At 34.2% G+C, this 22,500-nt stretch overlaps 1 protein-coding gene across 1 annotated transcript in view; it reads left to right on the top strand.

Annotated features, from left to right (window-relative positions):
• LOC136835227 (QRFP-like peptide receptor) overlaps nt 1-22,500 on the top strand; it is a 107,993-nt gene that overhangs the window by 69,172 nt on the left and 16,321 nt on the right. Inside the window, exons 2-4 of the mRNA XM_067098481.1 lie at nt 8,557-10,576; nt 12,458-12,689; nt 12,860-13,047. Coding sequence (XP_066954582.1) covers nt 10,370-10,576; nt 12,458-12,689; nt 12,860-13,047 — 627 coding nt within the window. The 5' untranslated portion in view covers nt 8,557-10,369. The remainder of the gene's footprint in view (nt 1-8,556; nt 10,577-12,457; nt 12,690-12,859; nt 13,048-22,500) is intronic.

Here is a 22,500-nt window from a genome sequence, read left to right as displayed (position 1 = left end):
GCGAAGTTTAATAATTATGTCATTCTTACCCTGGCGTGTGAACCTAGCGTCATGAATATGTAAAGAGGTATAAACAGGTCGTTATGTGTTTAATGGCTGCTTATTTTAGGAATATTCTGTTTAATTTCTGTCGTGTAATGGTCAGCTAAAGTTTGGTAATACCGTTGAAGAATTTATTTTTCATGAGCATAAATTAGTACAAGCAAAGTTTGTGGATTTATTGGAAGAGCTAGACAATGCCTTTATATATTTTTGGTATGTTACTTTACAAAGGGAGAAGAATTATGGAATGGGAAATTTCCAGATTGAAATCAAAATCTATTATTATTATTATTATTATTATTATTATTATTATTATTGTGTGTGTGTATTATTATTTATTATTATCAAGAACATTTTGCAGACTTGAAAATCAAAATCTACCATTATTATTATTATTATTATTATTATTATTATTATTATTATTATTATTATTATTATTATTATTATTATTATTATTATTATCAAATAAGTAAATGGAAATTGTTTTTAATTCTTTAAATATCTGAAATTTTTCCTCTTTCCCTATTCGTCTTAGCAAAATTTTCTCATCCACAATATCTCTAAGGAAAATTTTTCCATCTGCCATTTGTATATAAAAAATATTTTCATCTTTTAATCTTGAGAAAATATTCTCTTTCCATGTTTCTATAAGCTCTAAGTTTACCAATCCGCCATTTGTAATGAAGGAAAGACCGTCAGGTATTCCTTTTCGAAATGTTATAAGCATCAGAAACAAGTGTTAAAACATCTGTTAAAAATCACATCTGTTAACTTTGATTTTGATTAATATATGTGTAAGTATTCAGGTATAAACATAGATTTAATAAAATGACTTAATGGATATTAGGAGCTCTAAAAACTTACAAGTACTAGATTATTATTATTATTATTATTATTATTATTATTATTATTATTATTATTATTATTATTATGCAGAAGATGAACCCTATTCATAGGAAACAATCCCACCACAGGGGCCATTGACTTGAAATTCAAGCTTCCAAAGAATATGGTGTTCATTAGAAAGAGGTAGATGAGGGTAATGGGAAATACAGATAGAAGAGGTTACTTATTAAAAAAAAAAACATAAATTAACAAATTAATAAGTAAACTGGGAAAAAATGTAAGTAAACTAATCAACATACAAGAACTGTATTAGGGTAGTAATGCAATAAGCTACCCAGATGAGTTAGTTTTAGGACAAATTGATGGCACAGAACAACATGATCATATTACAGGCTGTAATTGACATTTTAGATTAAGTAGGCCTTATGCCATCAAGGACAATCGGGATTAGGTTAATGACCCACAACTATGTAGAATGCTAAGCAATTCAGATCTGTCCACATTAGCAGGTGTCTGCAGACGTTGGGTAAATGAGCCTCCACCAACTTAAATAAACTACTTCAAAACGAGTCCGCGATCTGAGTGGAATGTCTTCTTCTCCTTCAGGTTAATTAGATCTCAGGTGACGCGAACACCATACAATGTCGCGCAGCTGGAACTTCAGAAGTTCAAGCGAAGATGCAATGCGTTGCTTCCCTAATACAATTTTCCTTGTGTTTTAAGAGTTTACTTACATTTCTATCTATTAGTTTATCAATTTGTTATTTTTTTTTTGGAAGTCTCATCATTCTTTATTTCATTACCCTCTGCTAAGAATAGTGTTGAATTTAACAAGCTTTTGAATAATAATAATAATAATAATTTATAATAATAATAATAATAATAATAATAATAATAATAATAATAATAATAATAATACAGTTACGTTCGTCTCCCAAAAAGATAGAATAAGATTATTCGGAAAAAAGTGTGATTTTCTAGTAGTAAACGGTAGAAAAATGGCTTAAGTTTTGTGTAAAACGATCTAATTTTATTCTTAATAAGAAGCAGACGAGATAATGATACATTGAATATAATATCTAACAAGAATACGAAAACCTGAAATGATATTCCTATCTGTAACTAATCAGATCTTTCTACTCCAGTATTTTAGAGGTGCAAAAAAAAAAAAACGAGCAGGTAAAGAGAACTGCTGTTTATTCATCTGATCAGGCGGTTTTATATAGCGGCAGACTGGCGTCGAACCGCCGGAATACAATGGGAGCCTCGGTGACCTGAGTCGATAATAAATAACAATAAATACAACGATCAGTAGCCTACACTTTACAATGTGAAAATAGACAGAAGTGAAATTGGATAACAATGTTGATGCCTGAAAGAAGAAACATACGATACACAATTGATAACAGGTAAAACAAATATATACATAGTTTAAATGAGTTGAATTACGTGACCTGGCATGACTAATTGTAGAGGCAAAGAAAATGGACGCCTCTACACAGAAAACACTCAGCAGAGACTTTACAAATGACTTTACAGATGAGACTTTACGAATGACTTTACAGATGACTTTACAGTATCATGACCACCAGAAGACTGAGAAGCATTACTAGAGTGATCTATACTAATTTCAGACCGTGGAAACTCGATTTCAAACGGGTAAACACGTCAGGTCACGCCTGTGACAGGGGTATCAAACTTTATCTGACCAGATCTTCCACGGTGGAATCAATTGTATGTCTGGTATCTCGGAAATATTCGGTGGTCGCCAATGTATCTCCGGAAATATCCGGTGATCGCGTTATGGCAGCAGTAGACCCCCGCCCCGCGTGTCTGAGTCCTCAAGTTGGAAACGGTAAAGAGTTTCGTTCAGTATCTCACCACTCGTCCCAAGTCCAAAACCTATTCCAATCGAGCTCCTCTTGACTTCCTCTTGCATTTAAGAGCACTAAAGAGCTAACTTCAGTTCAAGATGATGCTATCCAAAAGATTAAAAAAAAAAAAAAAAGTTAAGTCTCTACGAATTTATTTTTTATTTTTCGATTTTTTTCTGTTGCCAGCATCACATTGAAAGTTCCTGATCTGGAAAGTATAATATACATTATTAGGCGAAATCAGTTTTATCATTAACTTACAACCTGCATGAAAAGACCAGTAGAGGTAAATATCATCAGAATTTCTTATTCCTTACCGGAATCACATTGAAAGCTCCTCAAACTGAATCTTTAATATAAATGATTAGATAAACCCCGTTTCATTAACAAATTACCCGCATGAAAAGACCATAATAACTTTGATCTTTAGGCATATTTATGTGTGAATTATGCAAATCGTTCTGGAATTCAGTCTCCAGTAAGTGTGAATGTAAACATTGGCCAAGGGTTTTATCATATAAATTTCACGTCAAAAAGTTCTGAGATATCAAATTGTAGCCGCAGGGGTCAAAGCGCTTAAATATGCGTCGTTACACTTCCAATGTTACTTATTAGGAACTTTAGTGGCAATAGAAAAATTTAATTAAAAATCTCTTGATTTATGATAGTCTCAAGGGCAAAGACAAACTCCACCTTTCACGTATTTTGATTTGCGAAACTGACGTTTTACTTTCCCCGTGACTTAGGATTTGCTTCTTAGCTTACAATTAGCTTTTCACTGTGAAAGGATGTTGTATTGCCAGTGTGCGCAGGTTGATATCTGTACGATAGTCTTTAAGATATCTGTACGAAGTATCTCATAGTCACAGTTTGATTATTTGTTATATATATATATATATATATATATATATATATATATATATATATATATATGTAAGTATGTATATATATATGTATGTATATTTATGTATGTGTAATCCATGGCATAATATTACCAAGACCTATAAATTATGTATAAAAAAATCTTAATCTTTTAAACCTGTGCTGTTGAATATATGATAATAACTCCTTTGCTGCCACGCAAAAATTTTGCACGATAACTCAAGAACCGATGTAGGGTTGTGAGGGTAACGGTTTCGTACTTAGTAACTTCTTTCTTTGCCGTAAAAGATGATCATAATTTATGAAAATGGTAAAGAAGTGATTATATCTGCTTAAAGTTTTCGTTTTTTTTTTTTTAACGGGGAGAGGTAAATAGATTAGGTATGCCGTAACTTTAGGAAATGGAGTCACAGAGAAACAAGGAATAATGTCCCATTTTCGTCATTTGTGATCGGTAATCAGTTCAGTGTAGCGAGTGGTATTGCTTCTCTTTTCTCAATCTTTAAGCTTAGGGTAGCGAGTTGTATTACTTCTCTTTTTACAATCTTTCAGTGGTATTGCCTCTTATTTTATAGTCTTTGAGTTCAGGGTAGCGAATGGTATTGCTTCTCATTTTACAATCTTTAAGTTCAGGGTAGCGAGTGGTATTGCTTCTCTTTTTACAATCTTTAAGTTCAGGGTAGCGAGTGGTATCACTTCTCTTTTTACAACCTTTCCTCTTGTCATAGTTTGCCTTTTACAGGTGCACTCTGTAAGATAAAGAACACCAAGTTTTGCTCCCTTAAGAAATCTAGAGCAACGTTACTTCAATATGTTTTCAAAAGCTTTGCATTTCATTTGATTTTGATTATAACGATCAAGGAAGTAAACATTGCTATGATGGGACTCAGTTTCACTATTGACCTAAAGCTCTTGTATGTGTATTCAGAAGGATATCTCGACCAACAAGCATGAGAGAACTCTTGAAGGATATCTAGACCAATAAGCTAGAGAGGACTACTAGAAAATATCTAGACCAATAACCGAGAGAGGACTCTTGAAAAATGTCTAGACCAATAAGCGAGAGAGGACTCCTGAAAAATATCTAGACCAATAAGTGAGAGAGGACTCCTGAAAAATATCTAAACCAATAAGCGAGAGAGGACTCCTGAATATCTAGACCAGTAAGCGGGAGAGGATTCCTGAAAAATATCTAGACCAATAAGCGAAAGAGGACTCCTGAAAAATATCTTGACCAATAAACGAGAGAGGACTCCAGAAGGACATCTAGACCAATAAGCACAGAGAAGACTCATTAACTGTTCAAATAGAACTTGCGAATGTCCTGATACAGTCGGTCGAACCGATAAATTTCTTATCTGCCTGTGACCTTGTGAAACTTTTCTTCCATCTGCCCAGTTTAAGTGTTTCCTTAACGATGAAAGACTGGAAATATTATGCCGTTATTACAGAGTCCATTCACGAAACTAAATCTCCGGATGTTAAAGTAAAAAAAAAAAAACAGGTGTTTTTCTTGTATTATTGGATGTGCTAGACAATGTGACAACATTAAAAGGAAAGACACTTCCGCTTCAAGAATTCTAATTCAAAAAGAAGAAATATTTTGAGGATCGAAAAAGGCTAGAAAATGTGGAATTAAGCTTGGACGAACAGCCTGATGTTAGACTGAAGGACAAGAACTGTACAGAAAGAAAGGGATTTGAATAAATCGCGGATTTCAAGAAGAGATTTATTGAGAAGGGAAAATACAAGAGAACGAGAAAGTTCAGACAAATGTGCTGCCATGAACAGCCTGAAGTTAGACTGGTGGGATTAGACTGGTGGGATTTCAAGAAGAGATTTATCGAGAAGCGAAGATCCCAGAGAATAACGAAGAACATACAGGTGCTTGCTACAATTCAGCCTAGGGTAGAACACCGAACATAAAGCTGTCATGTGACAAGCTAAGAATGCTGTGATTATAGTGATTATTATTTTTTTTTGTCACTGAACAATGGAGATGGTATTACCAACTGTAAGAACACTGTACTCAGGCTATATCGGTTCTTCCCAAATCCTACGAATGGTGCGAGTTGGCATGAACAACTGATAAAGAGGAATTCACGCCAAAGGCACAACTCTTTGTCATATAGCAGCTTAAGGTCATATAGTTCGGGATTATTAAAAGTACATTGGCACTGGAAGCTCTGAATCATGACTCTGGGTAATTCGGGTTTTACAACTCACCTTACGTTTAGTAATCTTTCTCATTTTTGTGGGATCTCATTTTTAAGGGTAAGTAGCCTGCCTGCTGACACTGGGAGATTTTTTAAAATTATTTAAGGATTTACATGGGCAACTAATTATCCACAATTGCCACGACATCTATAATAGGAATTATATATATATATGTGTGTATATATATATATATATATATATATATATATATATATATATATATATATATATATATATATATATATATATAATAATGTGTGTGTGTGTGTGTGTATGTGTGTGTGTGTGTGTGTGTGTGTGTGTATAATACATATACGTTACTGACAGGAAATAACTAATAAGGCTAATATATACAAACGAACGAAAACTCTCCTAAAAAAGCTTCAAAGCATGACAAAACAATAAAAAATAAATAAATATGCAAGAAAGAAAAAGAAAACAAAGGAGCAATAGATATGTGAAAACTTTTATTACATAAATAACATTCTTCCAAATCACATATTTACCTTCTGCGTTTGTTTTTGCTTCTAGAGACCACATTAGCAGAAGTTTTCGAAAGCGTGAGATTTTACTGTTGATCCGCTTATAATTCTTTGTTACGTAAGTCAACAGATGATAATTGAAATGGGGTTTTATCACCCTGACCTGAGAGAGGATCTCCATTAGCGAGGTTTATTGATCTTCAAAGTTTACAAAGAGGCTCTGTTTTGGTTTAGACCTGAGTGAAGTAGTCTCTTAATCATTCTTCTTCTTCTTCTTTAAGAGATCCGATAAGAATTGGCTTTGCTTTTTCCTACGTCTTTCTCAGCAGAGACTGGACTTACAAACTCTTTCTCCTAATTATGTAATATGCATCATTTCCCCCGTATGGAGGGGCGGGTAGTGCCATCAGTGCACCTCACGCGCGGTGCACTGTAGGCGTTACTTAAGGTTCTTTGCGGCGTCCCTTCGGCCCCTAGGTGCAACCCCTTTCATTCCTTTTACTGTACCTCCAATCATATTCTCTCTTCCATTTTACTTTCCCTCACCCTCTTCTAACATTGCCTCATGGTTGCGAGGTCTTTCTCCTGTTGCATCTTTCAAACCTTCTTACCCTCAGCTTTCCTTCCAGCACTGAATGACTTCATCATAGGTCCCAGCACTTGGCCTTTAGTCTAAATTGTATATATTCTAAACACCATTTCAATGATTTCTTTATGAGACACAGGTAAAGTTTTCAAGACTTTTTAACTTTAAATTTTGTTGAGTTATTCGCGATAATTGCAAAGTTATGTCAGAGAGTTCTTATCAGTGACTGATGTAATTCAAGGCAGTCAGATAAGGTAACTGAAGAAGGCTCCTTAATTGATTAGGTGGTTATTTGTTCAGTGGGTGCTCTTCCGAGGGTACGGACATAAATGAACCTATTTTGGTATGTAATGAGGGTTAGATTTTTTATCTTTAGTTATAAACTTCTATAAGATACAAAGGTTCGAAATTATGTCACTGTTCTTCAGTTAGCTGTAAACTGAATTTACTAAATTAATGTTTAGGCCGATACCCTTATATATATATATATATATATATATATATATATATATATATATATATATATATATATATATATGTATATATACTCTACATACATATATATATGTATGTATGTATATATATATATGTTTATACACACATATATATATATCTTATATATATACACTATACATATATATATATACTGTATATATATATGTGTGTGTGTGTGTGTGTCTTAATGTGTGTGTGCACTCTACACACGAAAATAGATCAAGCTTTAATCCACAGTCGAAAATAGAAACAAAAATGAATGATGGTTCTAGTCAGGTGTCAGTCAAACTTAATACTTTCTCAGTGCAAGGATGACTCTGTTTGGATGACTGTAAGCCTCTTTATAGTTAATGATGCGTATGTAACTCTCTCTCTCTCTCTCTCTCTCTGTCTCTCTCTTACGTCCACACTTATTCCCCTCTCTCTCTCTCTCTCTCACCTCTCTCTCTCTCTCTCTACACTGAGATCATTGTAGATCCATTTGTTTCCCTTAAAGGGATGGCTTTAGGAAATGTTACTAATGTTCTGGTTTCCACAAGTCCATTAGGATGAAATCACTAACCCCATGCCTTTCCATTCTTTTAGTAACCCACAACAATCAACTAATAGCCAGTACACTATTATGCTTTTTACCTGAACGTCGGAACAGATCATTATCCCCCATATATATATATATATATATATATATATATATATATATATATATATATATATATATATATATATGTATATGTATGTATGTATGTACATATATATATCATATACATATGCATTATGTATATATATAAATATATATATATATATATATATATATATATATATATATATATATATATATATATATATGTGTGTGTGTGTGTGTGTGTGTGTGTGTGTGCGTATTTATTATTATTATTATTATTATTATTATTATTATTATTATTATTATTATTATTATTCAGCAAACATTGTCATTACCTTTGTTCACACGACGACAGTTTAATATTAAAAAAAACTTTATAAGGTGACATTTTGATAACAATAAGATATTTCTTTTGCGGGACAGCAGCTTTACATAGTTATTAGATAACATAATCATGCTAATGAGTGTTCATGAAAGCTTAATTTCCTTTTTTGTCTCTCTTTCTTTCAGGTAAAGCCTCAACTCCGCAGAGAGAACTTTTGTCGCCAGTGAAAGAAAAAGAGTGTTAATTATGTGATCTTGAATGACGAGACCATTAAACAGAGAATAGTTATGTAATGAAAAAGATAATTGTTAGTTACTCCGTGAATGGTTACACAAAAACGCAATTGCCAGATTAAGCTGTGTGAGTCTTTCCTTGTTCTGCAGAGGTGAATATCAAATGACAGAAATGAATCACGATTGATATAAATTGATTTAACGACTGACGAATTCATCTGGCAGGCAGAACCATAAAATTCGCACAGTACCACCATAAACACCTGACTGAAATTATTGTTTGTTCAAGTTTAATCCAAGAGAGACGTAACTCATTCTTGTACGGTTCAAGTCTGATACGCCCCTTGTATGTGTGTTACCACTTGTTACCACTGTGTAAAACCTTTTTGTCTGTAAATCGCCCGACCGAAATAGATCTATTTTACGATGTTTAGAGAAAGCTCTCCCGTGTAGACGAATCTGCAACAGTCGGTCAACAGCGACGTCTCCTGTTTTACAAATGCAAATGTAAGCCGAGAGCCAAAGGCTTTTTTTTTTAATGAAACTGAGAGCATAGGCAATTGCTTGGTCGATGCGGCATTGCGAATTCCAAAAAGTGAATCAGATGCTTCGGAGGAAGGGGTAGAAAGAGAACGAGAAGAAGAAGAGGGAAGAAGGGCCCCAGCGAGTCATTCAGCGGTCCGTCTGAGGATTAAGTAACGGAGATGCGAGATAAACAGAAACCGCGAATCTTCTTCTTACATCGAGTGAAAACACACCTGGTCGTCGAGGTCTGTTTTGACAGCCCACCCACGTGATGTGAAGTGCTCTGCGCCCCTCTTGAGTGATTAAACTGATTATCAAAGCATCGTTAAACTATCAGATTGAAAATACAGCTAAAACGAAGTGGAGTATACTTTCAGAAGTGGCTGCATAGTTATCAGAATGTAACAGGAAACAGAAAACAGAAGATGCCTTGGCTAAAGTTGTGGATCTACCGCCCGGGGAACTCTCGCGTCCCTCTGATAAGCAGATTCTTCAAAAACGGGAAATTTCGGTGAAATATTCACTCATTCCCCTTTGCATTAACGTGCTGTATCGACGCTTACTGTTAGGCCTAACATAAACGAAAAACCGAAGCGACGACCCACTGTGCTAACGAAACCACCTAACGACTAGGTTTACGACTTCGAAACAAGGAACAGTTCATGAGGAACAAACTCACGACTTAGAAGTAGAGAGGAACAGTTCATGATAAACAATACTCGAGACTTCGAAGCAGCGAGGAATAGTTCACGAGAAACAACACTCGCGAATTAAACCAGGAACAGTTCACGAGAAACAATACTTTCGACTTCGAAACGAGGAGCAGTTCATAAGAAACAACACTCGACTTCGAAGCAAGGAACAGTTCATGAGAAACAACAGTCGAGACTTCGAAGCAAGGAACAGTTCATGAGAAACAGCACTCGAGACTTCGAAGCAGCGAGGAACAGTTCACGAGAAACAACACTCACGACTTCGTAAAAAGGCACAGTTCATGAGAAACAACACTCTCGACTTCGAAACGAGGAACAGTTCATGAGAAACGACATTCGACTTCGTAAGATACAAAACTCACGACCTCGAAACGAGCAACAGTTCACGTAGATAAAATACTCGACTTCTTCGAAACGAGGAACAACTCACGGGAAACAACACTCACGACTTCGCACCGGGGCGAGGAACAGTTCGTGAGAAACAACACTACGAATCCTAACTGACATCTCCCGTTATAATAATCAAGATGGTCGCCGAAGCCAACTACTCGGGGCTATTCTCAGCCGTCACGACGACCTCCCCAGAGGAACTGAACGGTTCCTTTCCCTCAGAGATACCTCTGATTCCCTCGTGGCCCTGCAATCACACGGGGGCCCTCGTCATGAGGGAGAAATTTCCCTTTCCAGCCCTCGTCGAGGCCGCCAGAACTCTAGACAACTACGAAATCATGCAGGTAAGGAATTTGGTTGACGGGAAAGACACCAACATCGAGAGGTTTTCCAAATAACTGGGTTTCAGGTAAATGAGTTGTGACTGAGATAAGTGGTTAAATAATAAAGATACCAAAAGCCATGAGGATAACCAAGAAAATGTTTTTAATGTTGCAAAAATGCATTAGTAATTGTAGCCTGATAAAATAAAATGAGTAACACGGGATAATCTTTTTATTAGATATAGGATTCAAGTGGCTGCACTATAAAGTAAATAATACGAAGGTAAATTTGTGAAATGAAAAAAAATATTTAAGAGTTTGCCAAACTATTCTATTAGTTTGAAGATGACCTCATAAAATCGAAGATAAAAAGCAGTATAGAAGAGCAAGCAAATAAAAGAACAGAAATATTGTATTACGGGCTTAAATAACATTGAAAAGATTTAAAACAGAAAACTATCAGGCTAGGAAAATGATAAAGACGGGAGAAAATAGATTTGTGGTTAGATATAAGTTGCAAAGTTTCCATTTTAAGATAACACTGATGAAGAGTAAGAAGCCTTTGATCTTTGTCACTGGATAAAGCTGAGATTAACACTGAATAAAGAACTAAATAACTTCAGCGAAACACTGAATCATAGTTCCGTCACTTTACAAATAATAAGAAAATGTGTTCTACACCTCAAGGTGTGTCCACACTACTATGAAACATGTCAGCAGATATGTCGGCAACTTACTGCATACATATCACAAACAGGTTGAATACACCTTAGGGTGTGTCCACTGTACTATACAACATGTCATAAACATATGCTAGTAACTTATTGCATACATACCAAAAAGGTTGACTACTAGTTCCCCACTTAATGTCCTAGTTTTCAATATGTAAGAAATATGTCTGCTATATGTTGCCAACGTCTGTTTATGTTCTACATCTTAGGATGTGGGCACGCTACTATAAAATATGTCGTCAAATATGTTGGCAACGTATTGCATACATACCACAAACAGGTTAACTACAAGTTCCCACTTAATGTCCTTGTTTTCAACGTGTTTGCAATATGTTTACAACACGTTGCCAACGTGTGTTTATGAAATGCTTTACTACAAAGTGAACGCACGCTTGAAGGAACGTCACTCACCTAAAATCTTCCTTTCGAATGTCAGATCTCCTCAGCCTTTCAAGAAACGAATAAAGTTTGACTCCAGAGAGAGAGAGGGAGAGAGAGAGAGAGAGTGGAAGACGACAAAAGTAAAGTGCTAAAACTATTTCTGGTGAAATGCCATGAATCCATCTTACTACGGAATGGGAAAAGTCTTGCACCCCAGCTCCTTCGGAATGGGCAGAGTTCGACGCTAAAACTGACAAGTCAAAGGATTATAGTCGTTCGAAAACCACGGATTTGACACGAGGATTCTTCATAACGGCAGTCCGTTGCATTGATCTTTTTGAAAAGATATATTTTCTAATTACGTAAATTGCTAGAATGTTCTTGGTGTATCTCATTATAGCTCTTGGCTGAAATATCATAGAAAGATATTGAGAGCGTCAACAATCACAAAGTAATCTAAAGGCTAACATGCACTATGTTACATATAAACAAGACTGGTTAAGAAGGAATTTTTCGAAATTCTATCCACTACACTTCAATAAGGCGTTAATAGATATGTAAAATAATTAAAAAGCACATTTTCATTCTCATTGTTAAGATACTTGTCCTCAGTGTCATCGAAGCATCTTGTTATTTGTGCTATATTATCATTTGCTCGTCAAGTTTTGCAAAGATGACCTAAGTAAAGTCCATTCTGGATGCTCCGAATGTCACCAGCAAGGCAAGTCTAGTCGTCTTTATTTATTTATTCATTTATTTCTCTCTGTCTCTTTTCCCATCTCCTATACAGGTCGTCCTGATCGTCTTCGTCTTCTTCTTCTCCGTCTGCGGCAATCTGATCGTCATGATCGTCGTGTATCAGAATTCCTTCCTGAGATCGACAGTCAACTACTACTTGGTCAACTTGGCAGTATCAGACCTCCTCATCACTGTACTTTGTTGGCCGACGATCACGAGCCAAATCACGAAGCCCGTTTACATTCTGGGGCGACCTCTGTGCAAGATCAACGTCCTCACTCAGAAGTAAGCAACTGAAGATAGAGTAGGCCCTTACACACGAAGCATGAGCTCTAGGCCTATTTATCCACGAAGTATAAGCTCTAGGCCTATGTCATGTACCAAGTACTCGCTTCTATGCGTGACCTTCCAACGCCAGTAGCTAACGACCTTTCCTTCTCTCCCTTCCTTGCAGCAACCTGCATCACTGCTTCGGTGATGACCCTGTCAGCTGTGGCCTGCGACAGGGTATACGCCGTGATGTTGCCCCTGAGGGCTCGCAGCTCGGCAGCGCGACCCTTAACCCTCATCGTGGTCATTTGGATCGTAGCTGTTACTCTTGCCATTCCAGCGTTTTTGGTCAGGGATGTTCAAGTTTTCCAGGTAAGTTCCAGACGAGCTTTCCGTGTCAGGTCCAGAAGTTTTGGTTGTTATTTGGCTATGATGTGCGTTTGAAAGATAGAGAAAATATCCCAAAATATGGTAGCAAAGGATTCATACACGCAATTGTGAGCTGACTGGAGTCAAAAGTATTCTAGTATCTTCCAGGATTGACTGGAAGGACCAAGGACTATCTATTTGATATAGCCGTTAGATGCAACCGTTAACTACATCTCACTAAATAAAAGAATCGTTTCAAATTAAATTTAAATTAAAAATTTAAATAAAAAACTTGATCGTTTTCGCATTTGCTCATGTAGAATTTTAAAAAGCACCGTTGATATTAACATAAACCGTAATTTACTCACACCTGTGCGTGTTCCTTTGCGAGGAAAACTAAACTGACCTTGACCTTTGACTTTTGACCTAAGGTAATGTTACTAAATGTGGGAAAAGGTTAGACATGATAATTATACAGTTAAGTCAAGACGTAAGGTTTCCTCTAACTGTAATGTTTGGCCAATATAATTTCTGAGTTTTCAATGCAACAGACAAGTGACGTGCGGTGTTATGATTATATATAATAATATAATAATAATAATAATAATAATAATCAAAACATTATTATTATTATTATTTTATTATTATTATTATTATTATATATATATATATATATATATATATATAATAACAATAATAATAATAATAAAAATAATAATAATACCTAATATTTATATTAATATTATTATTAATGTGTGTGTGTTATTATTATTATTATACAGAATATGAACTGGCCCAGAAAAAAATTTCAAAAACTCACTGAAAGAGGAATACATTTGTAATATACAATAATACATAATAAGAAAAGTCTGAAAAAACAGCAGAGGATCTCTAAGAAAATGAAAACACAAACGAAGACTAAGAATGACAAAAAGCCACTAACGAAGAGAGAACAAAATGGAAGGCAAAAGAGAAACATCAAAGATTACATCAAAATATATTCAAGAAGTCACTCTATTTAAGGCTGGTTCTCTTTGGTGAATTATCATCATTCGGTAAAATCTCTTTTAGGAATACATTTCATCCACTGGCCTGGCTATTCTGAAAGTATATACAGTATGTTAATTCATTAGAACTGAAAGAAAAAAATAACCCCATCTCTTCAAGTTACTTCAAATTACCGCTCATTAATCATAGCGTGACTGATTACTGTCGGAATGTAAACATCACTGTCAGTCTGACTCACGATTTCACGAGTTTCCTCTCCGGCAAAAATAAAGTTTAGGTGGATTTAGCGAAGCCAAAAATATTTCATATTCAGTCACTATACTCACGAGAATAACAGAGAAAAATATGCAGATGTACATTGCGAATTAACAGTAACACACACACACACACACGAGTCTAAGAAACATTTTTGAGTGCTAGACGGTAAACCATAATCCCATTTACCAGGTATTAGTGCCAAAGCTTGTAATGTATTTTGGAAGAATCCCTCAAAACAAAAATGGAATAAAACCTTTATATAACACCGTGCCGCCAGATAGCAAACGGCATTCCATTCAGGGAAGATTAAAGGCATTTCTGAAGGTAATACAGCCTTACGGCTCATGCTTCTTGGGCTGTGGTCCTTACCAAGATCTAGATCTTGGTCCTTACGAAAGAGCGGCAAACAGAACTCTCAGTCGTCTTACACCATTGTCGGTCCTTGTGAAGTGAGAAACAATGTTGTTTCTCGCAGGGAGAAGGAACAACAACAGACAACAAAGCATTGTATGTAAATAAACACGTTATGTAGGGAATAGAGTCGACTACAGTACCATCTACAGTGACAGAAAAATGGGATATTGTCATCTCCCAACCTACAGGTTAGATGAAGGAACTAAATAGTCCTTAATCATCAGAACTTCAATACACACATTACAAAAGACCCCATCTAAATTTCTAAAGATACTCTGACCAGCTCTGATTAGCGAAGTTTAGAGGCACTGGGTTTGGTCATTACTTGGATGGGTGGGCTACAGAAATCTGTTTTGGGTGAGGATGTTGTGCTAACAGCTGCACGCCAAAAATGCAAGAAAATTACAGAAAATTATGAATATATATATATATATAATAATATATATGTATATATATATATATATATATATATATATATATATATATATATAATAATATATATATATATTCATATATATGTATATATAATACATATATACAGACATATATATATACATATATATATATATATATATATATATATATATATATATATATATATATATATATATATATATATCTATATATATATGAGTTGTTATATAGTTATTATAGTTTCATTTCTCAGCAGATTAAAAGAACATTAAATGGAAATACAACAACAGGTTAATAGTATTCATGCCTATAGATAATCAGCCAGTGGTTCCCTCTACCCTATACATTTAATTTTTTTTTTTTATATTACAAAATTATTACAGTCTACTCCACAAACATTAGTATATAAATGAAAAAAAAATTTGCTGTGGGAAATTTCTATCTCTCCCCACCCTAGAAAAATGACGACGACCTGAGTGATATTTCAAAAGCTGTCGAAACAGTCCCACCGTCTGACACGTGGAGAGTGTCAAGTGCGAAACATACCTCGTCCTTCTCCCCAGAGCATTATGATCTTTTCACACATCCCCAAGTTCACCCATCCATAGAATGTACTTTCCTTTGAAGCTCCTCGGTGAGCGTTGCCAACTACTTGGTGATACAAATAAACACGAGCGCCGAAAGAAATATGATAAATGTGACCTACTTCACGTGTTTATTTTAGATGGGTTGGAAATCTTACGGGGATCAAAACTAAAAGTGAATAATATATAAACAAAGTATGATTATATTTTCAAGGAAATGTTGTATTTATTTTTCCAAAATAACGATTTTTTTTTTTTTTTGGGGGGGACGTCAAATATAAAACAAGCATCAAAGGCTGTAGTAAATAATCAGCTAATAATCCGGTTGTAACACACTTCTCACGGGATATCCATAAGATTCAAAATTCCCTAGTGAGTGCTGGCATAAGGTCAACGTACCCTAATAAAAAAATATACTAAATCCAATACCATGAACTGACGGCACCTTCCTTTGATCAAGATTCAAAGTTCAGGTGCTGCAAATTGATCTGTTCTTTGTTACTGATTATTATTGTCGTCTGATTAAGCCAGGTGTCCTTAGGCACACCACCAATTGAAGGTCGTCGACTCAACAGAAACATCTTTTCCTTAGGCTTGTAAAATTATCCGGGTCCTACTGTATATTAACACTCACATAGTTCCCCCTCAGATATATCTCTTCAGATGGCAATAGAAAACGGGTCTCAAGCACAGATGTTTGCCCCTGATTGGTCGAACTGTGGTGAGATCGCGCCTGATAACATCTATTGAATGGTTGAATAAAAAGATTTCCTTTTGCGTGTGTGAAGGGACGGCAAAAGTTAAGTATGAGTTGAATGGGGCTGTTTACTCAGCCAAAAGCACCTTACAAACACACACTACCACACACACACACACACACACACACACACACACATATATATATATATATATATACATATAATATATATATATATATATATATATATATATACATATATATATATATATATATACAGAAAAGAGAGAGAAAAGGACCTTGATCCGAGAGTCTCTCTCTCAAGAGAGAGAGAGAGAAAGGACAGCCCATGCTAAGTGAAACCAGGAGATGATCTCTCTCTCTCTTTCTTTCTCAAGGCTCAAGGAGAGAGAGAGAGAGAGAGAGAGAGAGAGAGCCCATCTTCGGAGTGAAACAGGAGATGATCTCTCTCTCTCTCTCTCTCTCTCTCTCTCTCTCTCTCCTCTCTCTCTCGGCTCCAAGGGAGGAGAGAGAGAGAGATGAGATGATGATGATGATGATGATCCTCAAACACCCCTTTGTATTCTCGCGGCCAGGACCCCATAAAACAAGCGTAAACAAAGTCCTCATAAGGACAGAGACCAGGTCCTTCCAACAATCAACAATCGTAAGGAGATAGGGAAGTATGCGGAGGGCGGCTGCCCTAATATAAATATTCCCTTGGGCATGGGGTGGAAGGGGGGAATGAAACTGTGGGGTATTCTTTGGGTATTCGCTAGGTATTTGTCAATTATTGAAAAGTATTCTTCAATTATTCATGGGATAGTTTGCCAATGTTGTTCATGAATATATATATATATATATATATATATATATATAATGTTTGTTTATATGTGTAATGTAATAGCCATAATGCCTCTTAACATATGTATGTATATATATATATATATATATATATATATATATATATATATATATGTGTGTGTGTGTGTGTGTGTATGTATGTATGTATGTATTGGTATATATACATATATGCATATGTATATATACTTACATATATATTTACGTATGAGACAAAGTGTATTGCTTTGTGAATTAAAAAGTTGAATGAACGAATAATGTATACAGCATTGCATGTACTAGTGTACTGGTAAAGATAAATAGTACACCGTGACTCAGTACACTATTAGAGATAAAAAAAATTAAGGCCATTGCTAAGAATAACTTTGTGGGACAGAGTAGTACCACAGAGAGAGAGAGAGAAGAGAGAGAGAGAGAGAGAGAGAGAGAGAGAGAGAGAGAGATGCAGACAGACAGACAGACAGACAGATTAATCTTATTAAACACAACATTCATTTCAGGTTTTTTTTTACTCTTAAGACAAGTGATAGAATTTTTTAAAATGAAACTTTGAGATATACCAGTCACAGTTTAAAATGATTATCTTATCACTACTGTTAGGCCTATGTACACTACTTCGTCATATCATCTTTCTATAAATATGAAAATACTTTCTTAAGCAAATTCATTTTAGAATGAAACTTCAAAATATATACCAATCATAGTTTGAAATTATTAACCTGTCTCTACAATTCACATAGCCATCATAGGTGTAGAATTAGGAAATTAGGAAATCTTCGTAGTTTCATTTAGAATGGGCGTCCTCTCTAGAGAGAGAGAGAGAGAGAGAGAGAGAGAGAGAGAGAGAGGTATCATCTCAGGATGTTTAGTGTCGCTGGAATGGACTTGTTCTTGGATGTAAAATGGATGAATAGACCTATACAATAAAATGGTATATTAGATTATCATATTTTACATAAAATGCTACTATCTAAAGAGGGAATGGAAAGGAGGGAATTATATTTTAGTTCACCATAAAAACCATCTTCTATTATATCGTTTTCTTTAATAAATTTCGTAGAAGTGAATATGTTGGGCATCCTAATATAAATCTCAAATGAACGTTATCTTCTACTAAGTACAATTATTACCGCCTTTTGTTTATGTTTTTTGTTTATGTTATGCCTTTTGTTTGTGTTTGGGATATTCACAGTCTTTTGTTTATATTTTTTCGTTCAGCCCTGAGGGGCTGGTACTAAACACGGCTCCCATTTTTCACGCAAACTCATGTTTACCGAACCATTTTAACCCAAATATATCTTTTAGCCTAAGCTCACGAATTCATAACATCTCCACCTTGATAATACTCAAAATTCACATTTTTTTTACAAATATTTTTGACCATCAGTTAATCTTCACCGTTGTTTTATTTTGAAAAATGATCTCATCAAAATGGTGGTTTATAATTTTTATAAGTACCACCACTGATGCAGCCTTGATTGTAAGTATATGTGATGTATGGTAATCATAACCATGCACCTGTATGTACACATGTATACACACACACACATACATCACATACACAATTGTTCTGTGCATATACTAAAAGGACCTCATTCAAACTGGATATATCTAATGGATTTTTATTCCAAAAAAGAGATGTTTCTTGGATCCACATTATCAAGTATCCGTACAATATATCCCATGTATATATCTGTGTGCTGGGTATTTTAATATATATCTTCTGTGTGATCCACCCTCTCTTATATGGTGATCAGATGTCCGCGTTTTCCGTGCGATTCTGTTGCCGTTTTCTTCGTTTCCCTTGCTTGGATTGTAAGCTGTCTTCAAGCCGTTTCCGGTGTTCCTGCCATCATGTTGTTGGCGCAAGTTATGAAGGCGTTCTCTACAACCAGTCTAGATGTTTTGTTGGTGTTCCTGTAACCATATTTTCCCAGTCTATTCTGCATTTCCCATGTTTGTAACTGCCGAATTATAATGCATGTATATATATATATATATATATATATATATATATATATATATAGTATATATACACTGTATATATAATATATATATATATATAACTGTTATCATACATATATATATATATATATATATATATATATATATATATATATATATATGGGGCATAACCAGAAATATGTAACATGTATATATATACACATATACATATTAACTATATATATATATACACTGTATATATATGTTAAAACGAAAAAGGCTGCTATATTAAAACTTTTAATAACTATAGCTATATGACTGTTTTGCTATAACTATATGACCTGTTTATATATATATATATATATATATATATATAGAGAGAAGAGAGAGAGAGAGAGAGAGAGAGAGAGGGACCTACATTACCGTAGTGGTAAATCCATAACCGAAACAAAAACATTAAATTAATCCTGTTTTCGAAATTCCATCCTAAAATCCTACCTGTATCATCCTCTCCATCGCTTGAATTTACGCCTCAACAATATTTTTCCACGAGCGAGTTAACTGGCAGACTTTCTTTTTTTACCTTTTTTTCCTTTTTCATTTTATTTTTTTTTATTTTGTCTTTACTTTTTTCCTTTCTCTCTTTTTTCCTTTCTCTTTTTTCTTTTTTCCTATTCGTTTTTCTTTCTTCACTTTTTTATTTTCATTTTCCCTATTTTTCCTTTTTTTTCCTTTTGCTCATTTTTATTTTTTCCCTTTTCTTTTCCTTTCTTCCCTTTTTCCTCTTTTTAACTTTTCCCTTTTCCCTTTCTTCCTTTTTTCTCTTTTCCTTTTTCCCCTTTTTAGTTTTTACTCTTCCTTTTCCCTTTTCCATTTATCCAATTTTCCATTTTTTCATTTTTTCCTATTTTCCTGTGTTTTGCCTTTTCCGCCTTTTCCTTTTTTCCCTTTTCCCGTATATCCCTTTTTCCTTGTTCACTTTTTCTTTTCCATTTTTCCATTTTCCCTTTTCCACTTATCCCATTTCCTCTTTTTCCCCTTTTCCTATTTCTCTTTTTTACTTTTGCACTTTTCATTTTTCCCTTTTTCATTTAGCCTTTTTCCCCTTTTCCTTTGTTCTTTTCCCTTTTTCCATTTATCTCATTTTTCCTTTTTACTTTTTCCTTCTTCATTTTCCTGTTTTCCTTTTTTCTCTTCCATTTTTTTTATCTTTTATTAGTTTCTCTTCCATTTTCAATCTATTCCTTTTTCCATGTTTTCCTTTTCACCTTTTTCCTCCCCCCCCCGCCCCCAACGCGCCATTTTGCCAAAACCAGATTTAAACGCAAAGTTCAGGCTATTTCCAGCAGCCTACCAGTTTGCATAACGGGATCCGTTGTGAGCAGTACTTTAAAAACTGTTTCTTTTTTTATTTTATTGTTTTTTCTTTTATTCTTTTTAAAGCCGATGTACAGTGGACGGAAAGAGAGATCTGTCGTGAATTGTGCTTTAAAATTTTTGAAGTTTATTTTTCTTTATTTTCTTATTTTATTATTTTATTCATTTAATTTTTTTTTTTAAGTCGATGTACAGTGGACGGAAACAGTCGTTTTAAGCGGAGCCACTTCGGTTTAATGGGACGATTTTCTCCGCTGTGATGGATTCGTACTGACGGTTTTGGTGTCACTGTGAATCGTTAGAGGACAAACTTTTTCTTCGTATAATTTTTGTGTGTGTGTCGTTTCATAAATATTAAGTATTTAAAGTGACAGACACTTAAAAATCTTATTTCTACATACAGAGAGGAAAATTTTTACTATTTCTTATATGCATGTAGATTGTTTAAAATATCACACACACGTACAGAATATATATATTATAAATATGTATTTATTATAAATATATATTTATATATATATATATATATACTATATATATATATATATATATATGTATATATATATTATTATATATATATATATATATATATATATATATATATATATATATATATATATTTATTTATATATATATATATATATATATATATATCTATATATATATATATATATATATATATATATATATATATATATATATATACTATCTATATATATATATATATATATATATATATATATATATGTATATATATATGTATGTATGTATATGAGGCTTTTATTTATATCTGAGATATAATCAATGTTCTTGTCCTTTTACGAAAAATTCTGTGCCATTTGATATAATCCATCTCTCTTTTGAAAAAAAGATAAGTAAATTAATTTCCTTTAAATATTCTCTTCCGTGAGTTGCCTTATCCTAAATTTATATTTCCTTGAACTTATTAATATTTATTTCCTTCATTCAGTAGAAAAAAAAATCCTATTATTGGTTTCTGTTATGTCGTAAATTCGAGATTATAATTATAAACACAAATCACCTGCATTCAGTCATGTTTGTTAAACGGTTTAATCACTAATAATTCTAGAATCTCACATATATTTAAACATTTTTTCCATTACGGGAATTTTGCAATTAGTGATTCTCCGTGGGGGTGGGGTCGGGAGTGTTAGTCCCGTCAATGTACCTCATGCGGTGCACTGTAGGCATTGCTTAAGGTTCTTTGCGGCGACCCTTCGGCCCCTAGCTGCAACCCTTTTCATTCCTTTTACTGTAACTGTTTATGTATCTTTTTCCGTCTTACTTTCCTTAACCCTCACCTAACGATTGTTTCAGTGTGCAACTGCGAAAGGTTTTCCTCCTATCACACCTTTCAGACCTTTTTATTCCTCTCAGTTTCCCTTTCAGCGCTGGATGACCTCATCATAGGTCCCAGCGCTTGGCCTTTCCACAATTGGTGAGTAACAGAAATTCATTATTTTCGTGTGTTTTGTATTCAATGATTTCACATTAACTCGAATCCAAACTCTCAAATAATTTCCTCGTGGAGGGATGTCTATGCGTTCATTATCTCCGATATTTAATACGAATTGTAAACATGAATTCATAATCTACTTTTACAAAGAATTAGTCATCAAAGAACAATTTACAAATACGAAGAGAAATATATAGAAATATATAAGAAAAAATCTTAACCGATAGAAATTAGAAATTGAAACGTCTGCATTTTATTTTCTACAGATTTTGCTAGACAAAAATTTTTTTCACTTTCCATATAACGAAAATGTGATTAAGAGACCAGTGCGCATTTTTGCATTTCAGTTTTTTTATTAATGCTGCAAATCCCCCGAATTTTGGCAGCGCTTTTATTATTAAAAAAAAAAGACTCCGCTGAAC

The sequence above is a fragment of the Macrobrachium rosenbergii genome, chromosome 55 (genome assembly GCF_040412425.1).
Source record: "Macrobrachium rosenbergii isolate ZJJX-2024 chromosome 55, ASM4041242v1, whole genome shotgun sequence".
NCBI lineage: Eukaryota > Metazoa > Arthropoda > Malacostraca > Decapoda > Palaemonidae > Macrobrachium > Macrobrachium rosenbergii.
The sequence above is the reverse complement of the archived record's forward strand: the minus strand, read 5'-3'. Positions and strand labels throughout refer to the sequence as shown.